Genomic DNA, 24,339 nt, shown 5'->3' on the forward strand with positions numbered 1-24,339 from the left:
GGTATTGGGTCGCATTGCTCCAAGCCCGGATATACGTATCAAGTGAGACAAAGCTCGACGAATGCTGGTGTCTACGGTGACTTCGACAAACGCTTTGACGTGGAGAAATTGCGAATACTGCGTCCATTGGCTGTAATCAGCAGAAGAAAATCAGCATTCAAACAGAGTGAGGTACGGGTCGAACATGACGATACATACGTCGTTTTGTTATATTCATATTCTGTCTTGTCCTAGTCTTGTTCCTCATTTTCAGTTATATGTTTACATATTTTTTTACCAACCTACCGCCATCATCATCATTGACAACACTAAGTGAGAACCCTCGTATCTTACTACCGTACAACCATGTCAATGTATCTAATGATGGAAAGAAGAAAGAAACGAGACAGGAAGGAGACCTAGGGTTAGTCTACCACGAACGTCCGAGGTGCTCCAGACACTCAGTCAGACAATTTGAATGTAAACTGGCAGCACCAACGCCACTCTAACATCAGTCAGCCGCCATAACGTTTGGTGTCTCCAGCGAAGAACAAAGAGGTTTACGTAGACCCCATTCTGGAAAGTGAACAGTGCCAATAGCATCCAAACTTTTCGTACCTGACCTTAAGCTGCCACTTTGACGTGGTGGTCGGGCTTCAGTGCTGCAATGATCCCGCGGGCTACACTGGCTGGAACGTCGTTCCACAAGGTGCGACCATGCCAGGAAGGCCAAAGGGGAGCAGCCAGACCAACAGCAGCGAGACACCGCACTACGAGTAATCTTGCTACGAGGCAGTCTCGGGGTAAGGCCCTACTGTCCTCTGCGACAGGAGCGTGAAGGCCTCAAGGTGCTTTCCCCAGGCGACCAGCATGTCCATATTTATGGAAGCAGCGATGCTGCCTTCCCCCGAGGAAGGACGGGTTAGAAAAGGTCGGCCCCGAAAACCGCACATTCCGATCGCCCAACGGTTCTTACAGATGACAATGTTGATGATGAAACTTTTCGTAACACCCTCCATTCCCTTCCGCCATATCAAGTTCTGTACACCTCTAGGTTTCCGCCATTCCGAATCAGGCGCGGGAGTGACGACATACATCCTATATTGGCGTGGCACAGTGTTCTGCTGCCGCAGTATTTTGTCCAGAGATCTGACAATCGCTCGGGCTGTCGAGACAATCGATACTTTCGAACAAATAGGTTTGTAGCAATCAAAACCTGCTCGTGCACACAGAGATCACAGTGTATCCGGCTGTTGTATGGTCTTCACAACTCTATGGCAGAAAAACGTGGACAGTGCACAGACGGCAAGTTAGTGTTCTCGAAAAACCTCAATTAAGAAGTGCCTGCGCAGGATGGTCAGATCGAATTCCGGACACCGGAATTCCAAAACTAGCCAAAACCAAAGCAATCGAGTGCAACCGGCTACGCTGGGTAGGCCACGGTAACCGCATCCGAAAACGGCCTATTTACGGTGAGTGGCGCTCATCGTTCAGCTGCAACCCCCTCCGGTGCCTAGCCGCCATGCCACCTGACGGAAACACGAGGGCTGGGATCCTGCCAGGTTGCCCGAGCCTAGACAGGGAAAGTCGAGAGGCAGAGGTCGGGTTCGAACCACGGACCTTCCGGTCGCGCTCTAGCCGCTAGTCATGAATTCTGAGAACCAGAGATGTGTTTATTTAATCAGAGTGGATGTAAGTCAAATAGCTGGTACGATATGAGGACCAACTTGATAATGTTTAAAGACTGTATTTAATAAAAACGCAGTTATTTTGAAAATGAGTCTCACTACAACAATGGAATGTAACTTTAGATCAAAACCGTGGATAGGAAAAATTGCATACCATCGTTGAGTCACGCCAACATCAGTGCCGTACGACGAGTTCGTTGGGTCACCGTAGATCGCGTGTCCAATTACAAACAAGCCACCCTTTTTCACACTGTTCATGAACTGGACCAGCGAAGCCGAGGAACGCGGATTCGACACCAATAGCAACAGTTGCATTCGCCAGTATTTCACATGGTCTTTTCGTGCGTCCAGTAGGAGCAGGTACTTGCGGATCTGCGGAGAACCGAGGGACAACAATCAACAACATCATCATCATCATTGTCGACAGCATAACACCACTGTTCAACACTGATGCTTCGCTATGGTACAACCATGATTTAGTTGAAAACCAGATTGTGAAGTATAAAACTGGACGGGGAATTTAGTGCTAGGTCTTTTCGTGCGTCCAGTAGGAGCAGGTACTTGCGGATCTGCGGAGAACCGAGGGACAACAATCAACAACATCATCATCATCATTGTCGACAGCATAACACCACTGTTCAACACTGATGCTTCGCTATGGTACAACCATGATTTAGTTGAAAACCAGATTGTGAAGTATAAAACTGGACGGGGAAGGGATTTAGTGCTAGCCCACCACAATCATCCCGAGGTATTCACATCTCCAGACACCCATTCAAGGAATCTGGATAGAAACGGACATCGGTCAGCAGCGACTCCAACGAGGCGCAGCGGGGATTAGGCGGACCCTGTGACCCCGTTTGATCTGAACGGGATCGAGGTTAAAGTGCTGAAAACCAGTTTACGAATTCCCTATCCTCATCACCAGCTTTACATAGAATTCGAACCGAATAAGGGGGAGGGAGAAGAGTCTGAATACCGAGCGCAAGTGTTGCCTATAAAATTTCGAGTATACTTTTGGTTGCCTGAAAGTAATTAACAATATGGCTGTCTCACTAGGCGGTGTTTTGAACTGAAACTAGAATATCTGAATTCGAGCATCTGTTTTCAAATTGAATCTTAAAACTCGTTTTAACAAGTGTATAGTATCCTGCATTGATGGGCTTATGACATCGGCTGGGTGGTCGCGAATAAAAGCGTGTACTCTGGACCAAGCTAGGTAGGGTGACACATCTGGGACATTTCAAAGATGGGCGAGATAACTGCCAACGCCACGTAAAGGGAGCGACAGTCAACCAATCTAGACATACCGGTGAAAAGAAGAAGGCCTTCGCTGCGGAGTTATTTGTTAGAAAATGCCAACTGACCAGTTGCAGACTATTGGACGGGAAAGCAAAAACTCTTATATGCATCTTGTTTACAAAAACTGAACATCAACCTTCTCTTGAACGCGTCTTCCTGAAATTTCCTGGATATTCATTGACTGATGCTCAAATTCAAGCAAATGCTACAAAGCGACTCCACAAATTCTGCAACAAATCTCCCTTTTCAAGAGACACGAAGCGAATTTACAAGAAAACATACTACTCGCACGCCTCTCCATCAGTAGTATCACCGTTACAAACACTGATTGTTCAACAATCAATAAATCACAAAACCAGTGTAAAAACGTTCCGTCGAACCAGGATCCCTTTGACACAGATGCCCATACTTTATGTTGACATACTGAAATGCGGGTGGAATACATTCTCGTTGTAACAAGATATACGGGTTCTGTCAGAAAACGATAAGCTTCTATTCACCTGCTTAAGTTGAAGCAACTTGACGTCAGCTTAAGGCCGAAGATTCCGAGGTCAAGGGTGAACATGCGATAAAGCTAGCATAGTTCAGCCCTGAAAGAATATTCTATTTGAAAAGTCCCGATACGAACTTGAATCTACAGCCTTTGATGTGCTGAACCAAAAACCCTGCCTTCCAATGAGCGACCCACTGGTGATCAGCACACCTCTATCCGACATAAGGATGCTCAATCACACACAAGCCAGTTAGATCATGCTCCGGAAATACAAACGATCCACACTCTCAATAAGAGCACCTCATTTATAAAAGACGATCAACCAGCTCTGACCAGCGAAGCTGCGACGTCAAACTGTCAAACCTTCAACCTACCTGATGGAACAACAATGCCTGTCCAATATTGCCCCACGAATATTCAAGATGGCGTTGATGCAAAACAAACACCATGGTCGATAGAATGATCAAAGCGACTAGTGTATAGATTGGTTGAACCAGTAGACACATGATCAACGAGCCGACCATGCCGAGAAAGGCAGTGAACCAATTGAAGTAGCGAAAAGTGGGTCTGAAAAGCAAGAGGAAAGCAAGCTCGGTACAGCGAACATCAGACACAGCACAACTCATTAGCATGTGTATGCACATAAATCGAATAACATACCTGAAGTTTGCAGCCGAAGCTGTATCAAGAAGCATACAAGCCAGGTTGACAGTGGCATAGCTGAGCATGAATAAAATCGATACAAGAGGGGCGATGGCGTTCAGTCGACCAATGAGCAAAGTTACCTGTCAAACGAGAAAGTTGGAAAAGTGTCATGATCACGGAATAGGCAGTTCATAAAAATAGAATAGCAGGTCTGAGAAAAGAAGGCGCTTTTTACAGATGTGATACACTACTCATGAAGTCGCTGAAAACTCTTCGTCAGCCCACGACCGGTTTCATCATTCTTGGGGTCCAGCAGGTGGGCGCAGTCCCCTAGTTTCCGTCAACCTTATGTTTTGCTGGAACCTAAATCGCATGAAATTCGAATTCTACGGTAATCTACTTAACAGCACCGTAAAACCCGAGATTCAGCTGGGTTCCAGGTGAGTCTCTCGTGTATAAGGCTTTTTGTTTTTACCGAGGGGAAACACAAAATTTGGGCAAAAGTCAGTCCACTCAACTGTCTACTAGTTAACCGAACGTTTTATCTGAGAACAGCCATCGATCCACTTGAGGGACCTGGTTTTTCGTACGATTTTTGACATCGCTGCTAACCGAGTAGTGGACTGGTGGCCGAATGGTCTCCTCCAACACTGTCGTGGCTGAGAAAAACAAATTTTCCCGGAGAAACGGTCCTCTAGCGAGCAAAGTACATGTTCAAACAAGTGTACTCTTCTATAGAGGGCGACTAGCTTGTCCAAAACCACAAATGACAAGGTCATGATTTTGATTCACAAGTGCGACAAGTTGGCGAAAACTACCTTGGACATTCCAAGGTCCAAAACGTGATACCGGCTTTTGGTGGTCTACGAAATAGGCTCATCCACAACGTCTTTGATGACGCACATGCGAGGGGGAAGACCGAGATGGATCAGTGACTAAGTCGCGAAATTACTGACCGGAAAGTTCGTGATTCGGATCCGACCACTGCATCTCGCCTGCTCCTGTCTAGGCTTGGGCAACCTGGCAGCATCCCAGCCCTCGTGCTTCTTTTGGGTGGCACGGCAGGCACCGTAAGGGTGCTACAGCTGAGCGATTCAGATGCCGGAAGGATGCCAGAAGATGGCAGAAACGGGGTCGGTCCTGTTTATTCCCCTAATGAGCCTGAAACAGCATACCCACAATCTGTATTTCGAGCAAACATGTGGCTTATCAGATCTCCTACCAAGATCCATCCTTCAGATGTCCTCCAAATGAGGTTCGCTGGACTACACTTTTAGGCATTGTCAAATACAAAAGTTCAGCCACCAGTCGTTCACAGAGGCCTGTATTATAGACTCCAAACCACGAAATTGAGCAGATCACCTGTAGCGAACTACGGATCGGGGTACTACGATGCACCGTGATTTCCGTTCAGAGAAGGATCTGTTGAACCTTCTCTGAGTAAAACACTCGGCAGGAGAGGACATCCGAGCAGAAACCAACCAATAAAGTGTTCACAATGGACCTTTTTGGTCGATACAATTAAAAAGACGTTACGAAAATTGCCTCACCAGGCCAGGACAAACCTATTGCCTTACTGACCAGAAAAGCATGACAACGTCTCACAACAACAAATAATGAATAAAAAAGAGTATAAGGGTCTGAATTGGTAGTTCTCTCGGGCAGTGCCTCCACCGCAAAATTGAGCGGAATTGCTTACACCACTCCCGGATTTTCACGTCGACTGGACGTTACACTGAGTGGATAGTTTTGAATATTTTCCATTTTGATGAGCTCAGTTAGGCCACAAAAGTTACTAGTGTCGAGCAGTGATCAACAGACAAAATCATTACTAAAACATTGTGTCCTTTTAGTGTCATACGAGCGATGACATCAATGAGGAAATCCTCATCAGTTGGCTTGTGGGCTATGAGTCCACAAAGGCAACAACAATGCGGGCTACTCAGAACACGCAGCTGCTCGTACGAATCTAACGTTTCGACCAATTTTGTCCGTATGAAGCAATCGAAACATGACATGTACAGAGTGCAGTATTGACTGCAGAATGAAGAGATGATCTCCAAGATACTCAATTATTCAGCTTTATTTGTTCAAATGAACGAATTCCTTTTCGAGAGAGAGAGAGAGTTCCCCGCACGAGAAAACGTTCATGGTCAACGTTGTTTACTCCACTCTCTACTTCCGGTGTTTTGCACGAGGTTAGTTGGATTCAGAATGCACTTACGACACCAACGAAAAATGCTGTTGAAAGCGAATGTTATAGTCACGTGATGCATGGTGTGCACGACTGGCGAAGGTCACGACCTGACATCAACAATGTGCCGTTGGACATAATACGGTTAAAGCCCTAACATATATCAACTGAACAGATGAACATGTTAACTGGTAGATACAGCATTGCTCTAAGTGACCTTGATATACAGATGGTATGAAAAAATCGATTCAAGATTTCATTATCTGACCACATAAAATCCAATAGTCAAATTCCAGATGGCAGCCAAGTTTGTGCAAAGTTGCTTTTGCCAAGGTGTTCTCATTAGGCGGTTGGCTGAAGACGTTGTTGGACATTCATGTTTTGAAATGCCGCCACCTTAAAAGTCGCTTTCACTTAAATTTAGAATTTAGTCAGGGACGTCTGTATCAAGCTACATTGCGGGATGTTTTGTTGTATGGCTGTGAGACTTGGCCAGTTCGGGCAACGGAACTGAGATATCTTCAGGTGTTCGACAATCATTGTCTCAGAACCGTAGCTCGTGTGGGTTGGTGTCGGCGAATCCGTAACGAGGCAGTTAGAGAGCGTGTTTTCGGTTGTGTAACGGGTACTTCCATTGAAGAATGTGTGTCCAACACCAGAAGCCGCGTTGGTTGGGACATACGTTGCGTATGACTAGCCATCGTTCACCGAAGACAGTGCTGTTTTCCATGCCCAACTCAGAGTGGCGGAAGCAGAGAGGTGGCCAATCCTTGAGCTGGCAGAGAGGTATGAAAGAAATCACGAAACGTTTGGGTGCTGTCGGTGTTATTAGCCTTTCAGCACGGGGACCGCGTGTTCCTCACCTGCGTTTCGTTGGAGACGCTGCAAGATATGGCTGCCAACCGATGTCAGTGGCGTTCTTGTTGTCAGTTTCTATCCAGATTGCCTGAGTGAATGTCTGGAGGTGTAGGCACCTCGGAATGATTGTGTTAAGCTAGCACTAAGTCCCTTCCCCGTCCACCTTTATTCTTTTCTTTACAATAAGGCTTTCAAATAAGTCATGGTTGTACGGCAGTGAAGCATCGGTGTTGAACACCGATGTCATGCTGTCGCTGCTGCTGATGAATTCTGTCGAATCAGGTCTTATTCCCGGCACGCATCTCACGTACCGGTGAGGATAATCGAATCCGCAACACTCCGGAATACCATATCATACACCTGCGGCATCAAATCTACCAGCAACTCAACAGTAATTCGTCTTGGAGAAGAATAAATCCAACAAATCTGATGAATATTTGTTTTGGGAAAAAGGCACTCGGCGGCTACCAGATCACATGGTGTGAAGCGCGTGATTGAGGCATGTGTGGCACTGCGTCGTAGCTACTAGCCGAGGCATCGCGAGTTCAAATCATCCCGGAGTGATTGCGAGTTCTACGGCTTTATCGCACCGCGGACATCCTACTGAACAAACCTTCAAATCTCACGGGGGCAGCGTTAGCCAAAAACACCAAGTAGGAAGGTGAAACAAACCTCACATACCGGTTGTGGAACGTGAACAAAGAGGTAGACGGAAACACGGATATCGAATTTCTCTCAGCACAATACCGTCAAAATACAACAATGAATCGGCAGTGAACGATCAAAACAAACGACTTAGAGGTTTATTCGTCGGGGGGGGGAGGTAGTTGAGAATAAGTCATCGCTGAGGTAAATTCTCTTTGAGAGAAGGGTTTAAACCTCATGGGGCTGTAGTTGATGCATCATCCTCATCATCACTGTCAGCTATAATAACCGCGTACTCGTCGTACAGGGGTTGTAGCTGCCACAGTTTCGTTCACCGATGATTGGGGGGGGGGTAGGTAGCTGCGCATTGCAGGCGCGAGCTGGTAAATTGGTGCATAAATTCAGCACTGTCAGTGGGCTGTCAAGTGAGGGTGCGTTTGGAAAGGAGCTATGCACTGAAGGCAATAGCTTTGATTCACGAGCGCCATTGAGGGCGCGACTGGACCATGTCTGATAATGTCTCTAGCCATTGATGTGGCCCGTCTCGGGGTCCCCATCCAGGAAGACGGCAGTGACCAGCGCAGCTGAGTTTGCTGGTAATGGCTTTCATACTTCGCTACCAAGTCCTTGTTTGACCGCTTTTGGCTCTCTTACACTCTTCAAGTGTTTTTGCGAAAAGAGCCCTTCGGGGAAGTCAGTCGACTGGCATACGCAACACGTGGCCAAGCCAGCGTAACCTGTGCAGTGTGATCAGTTCATCTATCGAGGGTGAGTTATTTTTCCCGAATACCATTCGACGTACTTCAGCATTGCTGATCCGGTGTTCCCATCAGATTCGGGCAATGTTCCGAAGACATCGATGGTCAAACACTGAAAGTATTTTGACGTCCTCGGCGCGCAGCGGCCAGGTTTCTGATCCATATAGTAATATGGAGCGCACCGCAACATTGTAAACTCGACCCTTGACAGAGAAGCTGATGTCACGCCTACGCCACAGGTGAAGTAGGTTCGCCAAAGCTGCTCTGGCCTTCCCAATCCGGATGGAAATATCATCTTTCGCGAGACCACCGGGACCCTTTGAGATGTTCCACTAGATATCCCTAATCATCATGGAAATTCGAACGATTAACTGATGCGAGATTCAACCGCATGAGTCTTGAGTTTACAATGTGAAAATCCACGTTCGCAAGAATATCTGTTGAACATTGAGCTTGGCACTTTCGGACATAGGTCGGCCTAGGAACCTCTAACAAACAGTTCAAACAGTTTTTTACCATGCCTTCGAGGTAGCTCAGTATTGAGGTGCGAAATTGCTGACCGGAAAGTCCGCGGTGCTAACAGGCACCTCCCGTCTGGACTTAGCCACCCTGGTTCGTGCTTTCTTTGGTTGGCATGTCAGCTAGGCACTGAAAGTGTTACAGGTGAGCGATTACCACTTATTTATTATCACCACACTGAGCAGTCGTAGGTGGCTAACAAGGGTGCTTTGAGATGGCATAAACCAGATGGGGGAAGAAAGCACGTGACGATGTCTGAGAGTTTCCACGTATCGACTAAACTGGGTCCTTGCGGCATTGCTTCAGGGGGTGCAAAAAGCATTAAAAAGCAGCCATACACTCGGCCCAAGTTTCCAATATTTTCAGTCCTCATTTGATTCATTTTTGAGTCGATTTCAAAAAATAGCAGGCCAAAATACACACTGAAGGTTCCACGTAGCAAAGGTAGGCAAGGAATGTGCAAAGCCTATTTCGGTTGGAAAGATTACTGTTCACTGGCGTTCCAGCTCGCAATCGAAATGATTATGTTTCTACGGGCATTAACGTGCTTAGGCGACGCAATGAAGCCCGTTCAGTCGTGGCATGATTCCCTCTGATATGTAGCGCTTAACTAAGAACCATAGAGTCACTTCCTCTGTGTTCACGCTGGAAAGGATTACGATTGTACACACGCAACATATTACTTAAAAGGTCCAGCAACCTTACGAGCAGTGAGTTACGTCTTTACATGGTACTGCGATCGTACCAACTGAAACATGAGGCGGCCTGGTGCAGCGCATTCAATTGAAAAACAGCTGGGATTCAAACCGTTCTCCCGCGTGGAAACTACATTGGTATGCGGATGAGGGGATTTGAGGATTTGACTCTCAGTAGCTTGTGCTTACAAGTTTTCGTTTACGACCCAAATTGATTGGGCCCAATCATTCGAGAGATGTGATAAGCTCACGCGCATCCGGATTTGTTATGAACAAGTGCAAACAAGATGGACAGGGTTGGACTTAAAGTGCTGAGCGCTAGAAGCGGCCAAAGTATTTGATTCTTACCACACGGGCTTCAATGATCGCTCCTACCGTCCCACCAACAACAGTTCGCGTAGCGTGCAACCCACAGAGACACTGGAGAATTGGAGAAATGTTTATACGGATAGTCTGGAAAGACAGTCTGATACACCAGGCCCTGATAGAAAACCCTTCTAGCTACTGCGCTCAAGACAGGATAGACGAAATGTCCTATTCCCCAACTTTGCTTCACGAATAGGGCATCAGTTCTCGCTCAAAACAGGGCGTTATGCAGCAGAATGTGTATCAAACGAGGAAGCAGCTAACTGATGTTATTTGCTTGTCTACAAAGAGGACAGTAGAATATTTTCATAAAGGAAACTACTCACAAGGTTGCTGAAAACCCTTCGAGTATCCTTCATGAAAATACACTGCGGCATCTCGAATATCGTGCCAACTGAATCAGGAGACGGCCTGTGTGCAGCACATTCAGTTGAGGAGCATCATAAACGAGAGATTCAGTTGAGTCTCTCGCGAAAACCGAATTGACTTGCAAATGAGTGTATTTCTTGAGGATAGTAGATATTAGTCATCAGTACCACCCGCCAATTATTGAGCCACTAGACCAACGTGGAAATCTTCGGTGTAGATTAGAAAATGCGAGTGAATGAAGTTTTCGCAGACCCAAATAAAGGCCGGACTGACCAGTCAACGAAGACACACCTTCTAAATAAGTTCCACCAAGAAACACACGATGTACCTGTCTGACTCGTTTATAGGCAGCCATAAGAACCAGCGCTGTGCTGCCCAACTATCGAAGTGCATTAGCCTCGTTTTTCAATGACAGCCAGCAATGCCGTTACCACGCAAGCAATTACCAGCGGTATTTTTGGATGAAAATATAGCCTCAAAAGTATGAAACATTATCAAAGTAGTAAGAGACTAGCCCAACCTATGTGACCCATGTCCCAATTCAGATTTCGCACTGCAATGATCCATCCAGACGGAGAGAAAACCTCCAAGAAGATACTGATCCCTAATTTTTGGCTTGAAATACAACTCCCCTATCCGTAGAACGCAAATCTCCGAGTACAAACCCATACACCAGGGACACATACGAAATAGGACCCTGTCACAGGTCCCACAGGAGCGCGACCGACGACGATAGGTGATCAGGCATTTCATGGAAGCACAGTCGACGATGATGGGTGCTCATTCATGACGGCCAGACAGTCTGGATCAAGGTCGAAAGTACGCTTAGAATACCGCGAAGCTCCTTGTAAATTTTGCACCCACTTGTTCGCAATAAAGCTGTCGTTTTCCTTGTTGATGAGTCTTTTTTCGTCACCAAGACACTGGAGGGAGGAAGAGCAGTTAGATAAAACAGTCCCGATCGACTGATGAAGACTTTAAAGTGTTTTCACCATGACTATACACCAAATTTGAGGCTTTGTCAGTGCTCTTTTCTGCGTCGAACTATGCAACGATGCTTGTTCAGCGTAGGACAAGTAGAGCCGAAATCTTTCATGTTTTCGGGTGACAGGTGAAGCGTATTGTTAGCAGCACACAGGTTTGGTGGTAGATCACGTTGCCGAGCTTGGTAATTAGGTGTTAAACGTTTCGTCAGTGAGCTGACTCACTCAACTGCTCGCTGACGATGTTTCGTCGACTGGGGATAAAACGTTTGCAAGCCAATTGCCAAGCTCGGCGAACAGATAATCGACCACCAGTACACACACACATACACTCGAGCTACCAATATTTCAATACGTTACGATACAATACACTGGCTTGTTGCACACTTGCTTCATGTGTGTCAGGTGGCCACACATCGCAGGCGCGATCGCATACATTTGAAGCTTCATTGTTCGGTCCAGTTATAATCTGTCGCCTACCTGAACGTGTGTGTAGTCTGGCTGTAGCCTAAAAGATCGCTGCCGTTTGGATGGTTCGATGCAACCCGCTGAGAGCAAGTGATGTGCTCCGATTGGGACAGAACCTGACTGAAAAACCCTATACGCATTCTCATTTAGTACATTATGAGATGTGATCACCAAGCCACAGCCTGGTGTGGTCGCACCTAGCCACATAACCGGTTTTGAACACCTGACGATCAAGACTACCAAGCGGTAGCTGAAAACCCGAACTTCTAATGTCCAACTATGGTGTGGATTTACAGAAGGTGGGTAAACATCTCTGTAAACATTCAATCACGTCCACGTGCAGTATGATTTTTGAATTTTAAACAAGCTCGTACCTGTCCCAAATGTATGTCTAGCGCCCAGTAAAGGTAACATTTAGGGTTCCAGTGACCATCATTCGGACAAAACATGAGCAGTCGAATGCGAGTCGAATGCACACAAACATGGATAAACAGGAATCGATTGAAGACGGTGGTTCGACAACCTGTAAGCCTTTGACAGAGTTCGTAGGAAAATCCCGATAACAAAGCACCACGAATGGCTTCGCATGGAGCGGGAACGCAAGAGGCTAGTCGCTTGAACTAGTGATTGCAAGGAACACCTGAAGCTATTCTCAACTCAGTGGTGAAACGGCGGTTGGGGGGGGGGGAAGTCGTACCAGAGTAGAAGACTTTCTGAAAAATGCGGACATTGTAGAGCAATTCCGTGGTTTAGCCCTGTAACCGACAACAGTTTGTTTATCGAAAGACAGTCCTCAGTTAGTGATAGATGCCGCGCTGCGATGCAAGAGGCAAACGACTTGCCAGGATGACTGACGAAGCAAGATAGTTTGAGCATGTTGTTCTTGGATTCTTTTGCCGAGAACGTTAGATCGGGAGGATCAAACCGAAAAATGGGCTGAGACACCACCGTTGTTATAAATATCAAGCTATATATACGATAAACTGCCACCGAGACCATTTAACTTTTTTTGCATGCTGCCATTTAGTATACACTAAATGTGCATGGAGGAATGCCGCAGAAGTGTGGCTNCTCGATCGAATTGTACGTCCCGAAAGGGAGCGACGGTGGCGCGATGACCGGGCACTCTCTCTCCCTCTGACAGCAGGATTTACCTGAGGGAATGGGAACATATCCGAACCTCGCAAAATACACTCATTTTGTTTTAACAGAAGGCTTAACAAAAACCCAGCTGAACCTTTCGTCTATGACATTTTCCAGCCGAATGCGTCGATACGGAGAGCGTTCGTGTCTCAGTTCGTACGGTATTTGGGATATTGTTTTCTTCAAAGAAACTATTCACAAGGTTGTAGAAAACTCTTTGACAATGCACGACCAGCTTAGGCCCTCCTTGGGGGCGAGACGGCCCAGGTGGTTAGAGCGCGAATTTACTGACCGGACGGTCCGCGGTTCGAACCCGACCTCTGCAGATGACAGTTTTGTCGTGTTTGGGCGAAATACGGTAACAAATCACTTACAGGTTCATTTAGAATGCATGGTAGGAACCACCGTGTACGAGAAACCAACAGATTGCGGTGCAAAGTTTGCTAAGGTTGCCTCAAAAATGAAGCCTCCGTGTATGAAAATTGATCAGACGCCAATGTGAATAGAAAAAACGAGCTTCGACGGAGTGAACATTAACTAAATTTGATTGGCCACCATTTAGAGAGAGTATGTGTTGTTGCTACACAACAGGGAGTGCACAGTGGCAGCTGTTTTTCAATACAACCCAGGGACATTTGAAGTCCCTCGAAAGGTTCTGATCAACACTTCAGGGAAGAGACATTTTACGACACTCACTAGTTTAACTGATGGAGAATCCCCGGCAGAGGGAAGCGAGGACGATGCTGAGTGAATGAAGGAATGGCCCGTCTTCTGGAAAGCACTCCAAATTAGTTTAAACAGCCTAGTTAGACAAAAAACAAGGATATCCAACGTGGTCTTCGAATAACACCACTGAGAGCTCTTTGGCCTCTGAAAGCTGCTAGCAGTGCAAGAATCTTGCTGCTCAGCCATGAATGCTAGCTGCAAAAATACATTTTACTAAGATCAATTTTGAACAAAATTCTTCACAGTTAGCATTGTGAAAATGAACACCAACAGCGGACTAGACTGCATCTAAAAAATCATTCAGATGTAGCACCCTTTCGGTCCCTAACTGCCACGCCACCCGAAGGAAGCACAGGGGCTAGGATACTGCCAAGTTGCCCAAGCCTAGGCAGGGGGAGTCGAGAGGCAGAGACCGGGTTCGAACCACGGACCTTCCGGTCAGTAGATTCGTGTTCTAACCACTTGAACCATCTCGCGCACATACGGAAATTCCGTCAGAATTGTTCCCCAGAACCAGAACTGTTCTCAGATTACGAGGCCATCTCCACGGGCCCTAGAAACAACGGCCTGACCACGTAGCGCTGGACTTCATCGTTTCAGACTTGCAAACAAGACAACACCGAGCGATGAAGTCGCACTGTCTAGCGTACAAGCTGTTGAATAGACCAGTCGTAGACTAAGTTCGACGTGGCGCTTACAAGGCATTCCGTCCTGTTTACATCATGCCCATCAACCCAAAAGTTGTAGGCTGTCGATCGCTTCCACAAACAGACGTAACAGTAGTGCGAGAATTGTGGACACATTAATCAACACCCGATCACGTTGCACATGAACTACGTGAATGAAAAGAGGGCAATGCCGTATATAGTCCAAATGCTGACCAGTAGCTAGCGGCCGAGTGCCTTGGTGTTAAACCGGTTAGAAGATTAGTCAAATGGTCCTCGATGCCGATTCAGAACAGGAATGAAACAACTGTACAGAGATTCTCAGGTTTCCAGCACAAAATTACGCAATTTGTGGGATAAAATCTCAAGGGAAATACAACGCCGTTGTGTAACGAGACATCGCTTCTCTGGGTTTCACACAGTAATGGTTGAAGATATCGTCGCCGAAATTGCCAGTTGGATTGCAAACGTTTCGTGTGCAATCGAGGACACGATATCAGTGCAACCGTCCTAAAACGCGACAGGATATCCCTTCTGGCTTCCTAGGCTATCACCACAGAACCACCACATCAGGGACACTCCTGATTTTCTGGTCCATGTCCCACGAATTGTGCATTCAGGAACAGTAGTTGGTTTACGCTTAACAAAGGTTACCGAAAATTCTTTGACACCTCAAGACCAGTTTCGCCCTTCCTGTTCGGGCTCATTAGGCAAACACAGTCCCCAAGTTGTCCACAAGTTCTAACTGGAACTCATGTGCACCAAGTAAGCAAAAATTAACTCATTTGCATACAAATTCGGTTTTCAAGGGAGATCCAGATATTGTTTTGTGATGTTCTTTTTCAATTGGATGCGACTATGCCTGCCTGATGAGTCCCAAGAAGGCCGAAACCGGTTGTGGGCAGTCGAAGAGTTTTCATCAACCTTACGAGTAGTGTAGTACGCGATACTGGTGTGTCGAGTCAACTGAAACATGAGGCGGCCTGGTGCAGCACACCTAGTCGAAGAAGAACATGATCAAGGAGGGATTCACCTGGGTCTACCGTCAAAATCAAGTTGGTATGCCAATGAGGGCATTCGGTTTAGTTGTTTTACACCTGTCCGGCACTTGTCCAACGCATTTCACAAGAAAGCTTTGGCAACACAGAAGAAATCTACCTACTATCGCTTTAGCTAAGCACGCGGTTTTTAGGCGATTAGTGGGTATTCCCCCCATTTAATTCGTCTTTTTGTACTCACTGAATTTTTTTATAAAAAACTTGGAAACATCACTGGTTTGGAAGATTGTCAAAGGCGTCAGAAGACCACATCGTTCTAGCATGAACGAAATGGCTGTCAGCGGACAGTGTTCATCATCTTCGGTCTAGACTTCTAGGCCAGCACGATGATTTACATCAACAGGACGAGAGACAAGCTTACGGCTAGCTTCGGTTTAAAACAGGTCCTCGGAGAACACAAAACCATCTAGGCCAAAACCAGGCAGACAACGAGGTTACACCAGACTCACTTGAGACAGAAAGCAGGATACGAGCACGGCGACGATCGGGTTCCCGTTGCTGGTAGTCCAAGCAGCAGGACGGAGAATTCGGCCTGGGCAGAAAGATGGACGCATTTAGTGAAATCGGAAAATATTTGGGACCGATTGGGTAGTCCTCGTTCCAGAGAGGTTTGGTAAACAACAATAAATCCACCAAGTGTTTACGAAACCCCTCCGAAACAATGGACACATTTAGCTTTAACAACAATTTGAACGGTTCAGTGAACGACAATTGAGCTGAGCTGGCAATCTGCATGAGGCGAAACACATGACGAACAGACCATGATACCAACCGAGTGGAAAAAACCTGAGGTTTTTTCGTAAACAAGAGAAAGATCACCGCCACCATTTAGTGCGGCTACGCTGGATGAAATGAATGGGCCAACGGTCACTAGTCACATTAAACGATACGCCCGACGGTATGCTCATTCGCACTTGTGCAGACAAACAGAATTCCGCTGGGAAGTTTTCCGATCACAGCTGAACAAGGGTACAAAGTGCCAACCAACAGATCGGTTGGTAACACTATAAAAAGGACGAAGTCACATGAAGTTGCAATTTGTGAGAAGGACCGTGAAAACAAAGATTGAGAGAAAAAGCATCAGCACCGTAACCAGTATGAATGACGTAGAGCACAGTATATGGCGTTTATTCGGGTTCATTGCTTCCTCTCAGGTTGTGTATTTTTTAAAAACTAATCAGCCTAAACAAAACGGGAACCTTATCCACAGGGGATTAGTCGTGGAGCTCGATCCCAAGCGACAAATGATGGGTACAAAAACTGCCCTTCTTGGAAGCACTTCGTTCATCGCGAATTTCAAAGTTGTGACCAGCTTTCTCGCTGTTTTATGGAGAGTGCTGCATAGAGCGCATTCGAATTATCTCCAGGGCAAATGAAGAATCTCCACGTGAAAAGACGTGTCAATGTTCTAGCAAACTAACGGTCTACTTTCGGCTACGACAGATTGGTAGGAACCAGGTTGAATAATGCACATTCTGATCAATCTCGATGGAACGGTCCACCTGCACAATTACTCTGGTGGGTGTACACCAAAGGGTTCGAACCACTGCACTGGAGGCTTGTTTTTATCAGAGCTCATTAGCAGTGAATATCCTCGGTCACATTAGAATTTGAAATCTGACGTTCGAGGCTATAACAGGCCGGACGTATATGGATTCCCACATCTGTAAAGCCGAACGTGTTCACACTTGAGCGATGTGAGCAGATTAAATGAGGCAGCAAAAGACGACTCTGTAACTGTTCTGGTTGTGTCGATTGACTGACACGCCTGTCGAGACTTCCCAGTCATGTGGAAAATTTTTGAGTTGTTGTAGGCGGTTGCGGGTATTCACACAGGCATTGCTGAGAGAGTCTGGTGCTTCTCTCTTTTGGTGTGGACTCATCAGGATAATTCCCGCTGGACAGAAAAAAGTGATGTGACTGTGGAGAAGTAGAAATCCAGCAAGAACCTACCCATAATACGGATACTGTTGTGTATCACTGCTGTCTCTGCTCCAGAGCCTTAATGTCGGCAAAAGACTCGTCAGATAGGAACACAGTTTTATTGCGAACAATCGAGAGCAAAAGTTACACGGAGCCTCGTGGCAGTTAAGGGCCAGGCTCTCTGATCGGCGATTGATGAACGCGCATCATCATCGACCGTGTCTCTATGAAATGCTTGAACACTTACTAAGGTCGATCGTGCTTCTGTGGTGTACTGAACAGANCTTGAGCGTTCGATCGGAAGATAGCTTTTCTGACCTGGATGCTTGATTTCTTCCCTATTGATATTTTGGTGCGGTTTGAGTGTCTCAGTATTATTATTATTTTCGCGAATTTGACCTTCCTGACAATCTTAGGGGTTCGGTCACTTAGCGTGGAATCTTTATCTACCTCAATTTGATTCGAACAACCGTGATCCTATCCCACGGAGAGATGAAGAACAGCCAGTCTCGCGTGACGCTTCAACTAGACCTCATCAAAAGTGCATGTCCTCAGCAAAGCCGGAATCGGAACTCTGGTCACCTGATGATATGATGTGAGCAACTCACGCCGCAAAGTACATTTTCTCCTAGTGAAACAATCACCGCATGTGGGTGGGGTGTATTCTCAACTGACAACTAGGTACACTCTGTTGTAACACATGCCACAGCAAGCGCCTCCGCTTACCTTGGCAAGAATACGAATTCTAGACAGGATGGCTCCTTATAGGTTAGAGGAGAGCATAGAACTCTGTTGCTTTGTAGGTTATACTCGGGGCACGCAAATGCTAGTGTTAATGAAAGACTCAGATGCATCTCCCGTTCGTGATCTTCTATTGAATGTGCTGCATAGAGGCGCCCCATGTCCCAATCATAAATTCTCGTCGAAACAGACTGCATACAGGTTTGCAGCAACTTTATGGATGGAGACTTCGGTCTAGAGAGAGCTAGAGAGCTAAGCGGTTAGGGCCCAAAACCACCATCCGGAAGGTCTGTGGTGCGAACCCAACTCTGGGCTTTCAAATGCTCCTGCCTAGAATTGGGCAACCTGGCAGCTGCTTCCTTCAAGTTGCATAGCAGCCATGCACGGAAACGGTGGTACAGCCGAGTGATTTTTTTTCGTTTATTTCTTGCTGTATTGCATTGTGTCGGAGGAGACGGTCTCCGAGTACGGGTTACGAGAAGGGGGAAAGTGTATTTAAAACCTACCTATCACCGAACTTCTGTAGATCGGCAAATGAAGCATTTGATCCCGTGGAACAATTAGAGCAGCCTCATGATGGTTGTACAACGGGGAGGCCGTCCCTATACCTATGTAATGGTGATACTACTAATGGGGAGACATGAGAGTAGTATGTTTTCTTGTAAATTCGCTTTGCGGCTGTTGGAGATCTATTGCGGAATTTGTGGAGATGCCTTATAGCATTTGCTTGAACTTGAGCAACAGTCAATAAACATCCAGGAAAGTTCAGGAAGGCACGTTCAAGAGAGGATGGATGTACAGTTTCTGCCAGCAAGAGAGTTTCGTTTCCCTGTCCAATGGTCTGTAACTGGTCAAATGGCATTTTTAATGAATAGCTCCGCAGCGAATGCCTTCTTCCATTCACCCATAGCATTAACTCATTATTTCAGTGACCACTGCCTAATTGGTTCGGCTGAAGATCTTCAGTTGTTTGCCACAGAAAACATGAACAAACAATGCGACGATCAGTGTAGCACGAGATCATGAGTTCATGGTTGTATGAGGGCAGCGATCACCCCACTCAGACCAAGACAGGAGGACGATTAGGGTCCTCAACTAATGCCTTTGGCTCAAAAGCTCAAACGTAAGGCGGCGATGGTCGCCATAAGGCCGGCGGAGCAACTTACATTCTTAAAGAGCTATTCGCCATACATATTCAAATTCCCAACATAGAAGAACAGGACACTGTGTTAGTCAGACCTCTAGCCATTGACCAAACCAGTATGAGACTCCGTGAGTGTCAAACGAACACTCTCCAGTGTAGCTTGCTGGATTATGAAAGTGCACAAACCAAGGCAAGTTCCGGTCTCTTCGTGATGGTTTTCAATCCACTGGTAGTACACATCGAAGGTCCCGAGTGTTAAGGAAGTTAATTACATAAGTTGTGGATGTTGTAGCTAACCGAAAACGGTTAGCTACACGTGCGACAACAATGCCACACTCATTTGCGTTAGAGATCATCATCCATTTGACTGAGATGACAAAAAGTAATGAAAACGAAGGACAGATCAGCTCAATTCTAGTGTCCTCTGCTATGTAGGACGGATCAAAGTTTGGTTTTCGCGGCACTGCCTCTCTGTGTTCGGTAACCTTCGAAGGATAAGACCACAGAGCATCTTTGATGCCACATCTACCAGGTTAGCGGTACGGCGATTTTCACGAAATCATTGCGTGCCCCTCTGAAGATAAGGATTACAGTCGATCTACCTCATCCTACAGGAATCTCTTTTTCGCTACAATGAGTTTGGTCAGATTGGTCAGCCGGGGGATCTCCGCTTTCGTTGAAGCTTTTGTTGTAGCTGATGGCTGCATGATTGTTGGGCTTGCCAGAGAATGAGTTCCGTCTAAGCCATAGAAACACAGGCAACGATGGTGCAAGTCCTCGCCAATGAGGTCATGGAAGATGACTGTGGCTGGTATATCACATCTTCACTTGCAGAATTTCTGGCTCATGGTTTGAGTTGATCATTGGTCGAAATCGTAGCATCGCTGGATTCCTCTAGTCTCCTCTATTTAGCAACCATAAAACATTGTTTGCCCTATAACTCTGTAAAAAAAATCCATTCATCCATCGCAATAGTTCAGTTGTAACACCCGTTCGGTGCCATACCATCAGAAAGAAGCACGAGGACCGGGATACTACCAGGTTGCCCAAGCCTAGACAGGTGAGGTCGAGAGGTAGAGGTCGCGTTCGAACCACGGACCTTTCGGTCAGTAAATCCGCGCCCTAACTACTAACTCGAAAATTTTGGATCGCGACTGCAATCAAAAAAGAATGCTATCCGGTGTTCATAGTTAATCGGTTAGGATGACCAAAAAAGCCTAGAGTCCTCTCTTGAACGATGCATGAAGTGACGTACCAAATAGGTGCATTTCAGGTCACGTTGCAAACTATTTCACAGGAAATCGAATAGGTCCCACTTTTTCGGGCCTTTTCAAGCTCCAAGACCGCGGTAGGCAAGGACAAAAGTTCGTGCAAGTATTGTTACACATTTCAGCATGAAAGATCATAGGCCTTACTGACCCCATTTTCAAAAAAAAAATCCGCACTGAACTTCAGTTTGAGACCAAAATCGAATTCAAGCCCACCCTAGTATTCATCGGATTGACATAGCGTTGGTTGATTGATTTCAAACTACTAACGGGTAGCTCAAGAAACGACTGCAAGTTTCTGACTCCAAGAAAACATAGGACTGAATACTGGTCAAACTTGGACATAAGAGTCTATATGTTAAGTATATAAGCAGGTCTGTCAGTTTAAGAAGAGCCACTAGATGAGCTCAACTTTCTAACTCTGCTTGTTCTTCTAGACGAGGGCGGTGTCCTGGGAAGAAGCTGCGGATGTAAATGCTTCTGTTGAGGGACGAAAAAACCTTGCATCAATGAATGGTACCCATGCAATGTTAGGGATCATCTCATTCATTATCCTATCAATGTCCTCAGTCATTTCCTTCAGTTTCCTGTTATCAAAAGAGGTGATAACCAAGTACTCTATTTGAGGCTTCAAAGTGGCCCAGTTGTCAGGAGGCATGTTAACAAACCACTTTTCCATCTAGGCACGGGTCTTGGCCTCTGCAATGGTTGTTGCATCCTGAGCTGCTTTAATGAACCTCCTGAGAGACCCTAAAGTATCATTAGCATCACCTATGGCAGCTCCAAGAGCTACAGAGTACACAAAGGACAGCAAATATGCTGATTCACTCCAAGCTCTCTTGAAATATCCTTGACACACGTTCAACCTTAGCACACAATGCAGCTTGTCACAGCTTTGCCTTATGGCAGGAACGTATGCCTTATGCAAACCAACCATTGCCTTCATGATGAAACCTGGCAGTGTCATGCAAACTCTTGATAGAGTGATTGTTTTTCTCCTGTCATTTCCTTTCAATCTGTCAGCCAGCGAGTATGTAGTTCTCAGCCCGGATAATCTGACACTTCCTTCTCTAGAGACTGAACCCATGATTTTCCCAATATTGTTTCCTCTGTGCAGGAAAACGACAGACACATTCATCACATCTTCAATCAGTCTCTCCTTTGTTCTTGCTCTCATTACTAAAAAGCCAAAAATGTAGGCTGGGTCAAAACCTTCATATCGATATAAGTCAGCCAGTTCTGACTTGAACGTTGTCTTTAACCCTTCGACGTCAATTTCACTTCGTTTTGCAATGACTGCAGACCAGCCTGCGGAAACCCGAGATTGCTCTACAAACATAGCAACATCATCGATGTAGGCTTCGAGCTCATCCGTTTCTCTTGATGTACTAGGATTGTTTCGTTGTGACATAGCCACTATATGACAAGGTGTCTGTGTGTAAAAATGGCATTATATGGCATTATATGCCATTTTTACACACAGACACCTTGTCATATAGTGGCTATGTCACAACGAAACAATCCTAGTACATCAAGAGAAACGGATGAGCTCGAAGCCTACATCGATGATGTTGCTATGTTTGTAGAGCAATCTCGGGTTTCCGCAGGCTGGTCTGCAGTCATTGCAAAACGAAGTGAAATTGACGTCGAAGGGTTAAAGACAACGTTCAAGTCAGAACTGGCTGACTTATATCGATATGAAGGTTTTGACCCAGCCTACATTTTTGGCTTTTTAGTAATGAGAGCAAGAACAAAGGAGAGACTGATTGAAGATGTGATGAATATGTCTGTCGTTTTCCTGCACAGAGGAAACAATATTGGGAAAATCATGGGTTCAGTCTCTAGAGAAGGAAGTGTCAGATTATCCGGGCTGAGAACTACATACTCGCTGGCTGACAGATTGAAAGGAAATGACAGGAGAAAAACAATCACTCTATCAAGAGTTTGCATGACACTGCCAGGTTTCATCATGAAGGCAATGGTTGGTTTGCATAAGGCATACGTTCCTGCCATAAGGCAAAGCTGTGACAAGCTGCATTGTGTGCTAAGGTTGAACGTGTGTCAAGGATATTTCAAGAGAGCTTGGAGTGAATCAGCATATTTGCTGTCCTTTGTGTACTCTGTAGCTCTTGGAGCTGCCATAGGTGATGCTAATGATACTTTAGGGTCTCTCAGGAGGTTCATTAAAGCAGCTCAGGATGCAACAACCATTGCAGAGGCCAAGACCCGTGCCTAGATGGAAAAGTGGTTTGTTAACATGCCTCCTGACAACTGGGCCACTTTGAAGCCTCAAATAGAGTACTTGTTATCACCTGCTTTTGATAACAGGAAACTGAAGGAAATGACTGAGGACATTGATAGGATAATGAATGAGATGATCCCTAACATTGCATGGGTACCATTCATTGATGCAAGGTTTTTTCGTCCCTCAACAGAAGCATTTACATCCGCAGCTTCTTCCCAGGACACCGCCCTCGTCTAGAAGAACAAGCAGAGTTAGAAAGTTGAGCTCATCTAGTGGCTCTTCTTAAACTGACAGACCTGCTTATATACTTAACATATAGACTCTTATGTCCAAGTTTGACCAGTATTCAGTCCTATGTTTTCTTGGAGTCAGAAACTTGCAGTCGTTTCTTGAGCTACCCGTTAGTAGTTTGAAATCAATCAACCAACGCTATGTCAATCCGATGAATACTAGGGTGGGCTTGAATTCGATTTTGGTCTCAAACTGAAGTTCAGTGCGGATTTTTTTTTTTGAAAATGGGGTCAGTAAGGCCTATGATCTTTCATGCTGAAATGTGTAACAATACTTGCACGAACTTTTGTCCTTGCCTACCGCGGTCTTGGAGCTTGAAAAGGCCCGAAAAAGTGGGACCTATTCGATTTCCTGTGAAATAGTTTGCAACGTGACCTGAAATGCACCTATTTGGTACGTCACTTCATGCATCGTTCAAGAGAGGACTCTAGGCTTTTTTGGTCATCCTAACCGATTAACTATGAACACCGGATAGCATTCTTTTTTGATTGCAGTCGCGATCCAAAATTTTCGAGTTAGTAGTTAGGGCGCGGATTTACTGACCGAAAGGTCCGTGGTTCGAACGCGACCTCTACCTCTCGACCTCACCTGTCTAGGCTTGGGCAACCTGGTAGTATCCCGGTCCTCGTGCTTCTTTCTGATGGTATGGCACCGAACGGGTGTTACAACTGAACTATTGCGATGGATGAATGGATTTTTTTTACAGAGTTATAGGGCAAACAATGTTTTATGGTTGCTAAATAGAGGAGACTAGAGGAATCCAGCGATGCTACGATTTCGACCAATGATCAACTCAAACCATGAGCCAGAAATTCTGCAAGTGAAGATGTGATATACCAGCCACAGTCATCTTCCATGACCTCATTGGCGAGGACTTGCACCATCGTTGCCTGTGTTTCTATGGCTTAGACGGAACTCATTCTCTGGCAAGCCCAACAATCATGCAGCCATCAGCTACAACAAAAGCTTCAACGAAAGCGGAGATCCCCCGGCTGACCAATCTGACCAAACTCATTGTAGCGAAAAAGAGATTCCTGTAGGATGAGGTAGATCGACTGTAATCCTTATCTTCAGAGGGGCACGCAATGATTTCGTGAAAATCGCCGTACCGCTAACCTGGTAGATGTGGCATCAAAGATGCTCTGTGGTCTTATCCTTCGAAGGTTACCGAAC

The 24,339-nt window shown here is 45.9% G+C and overlaps 1 protein-coding gene across 1 annotated transcript in view; it reads right to left on the bottom strand.

Moving 5' to 3' along the window:
• T265_03682 (hypothetical protein) overlaps positions 1–24,339 on the bottom strand; it is a gene marked incomplete at both ends in the record, with an annotated part of 52,875 nt that overhangs the window by 6,820 nt on the left and 21,716 nt on the right. The window contains 4 exons of the mRNA XM_009168224.1: positions 1,822–2,039; positions 3,837–4,029; positions 4,123–4,247; positions 16,004–16,086. Coding sequence (XP_009166488.1) covers positions 1,822–2,039; positions 3,837–4,029; positions 4,123–4,247; positions 16,004–16,086 — 619 coding nt within the window. The remainder of the gene's footprint in view (positions 1–1,821; positions 2,040–3,836; positions 4,030–4,122; positions 4,248–16,003; positions 16,087–24,339) is intronic.

Source organism: Opisthorchis viverrini (assembly GCF_000715545.1).
Source record: "Opisthorchis viverrini unplaced genomic scaffold opera_v5_53, whole genome shotgun sequence".
Classification (NCBI taxonomy): Eukaryota; Metazoa; Platyhelminthes; class Trematoda; order Opisthorchiida; family Opisthorchiidae; genus Opisthorchis; species Opisthorchis viverrini.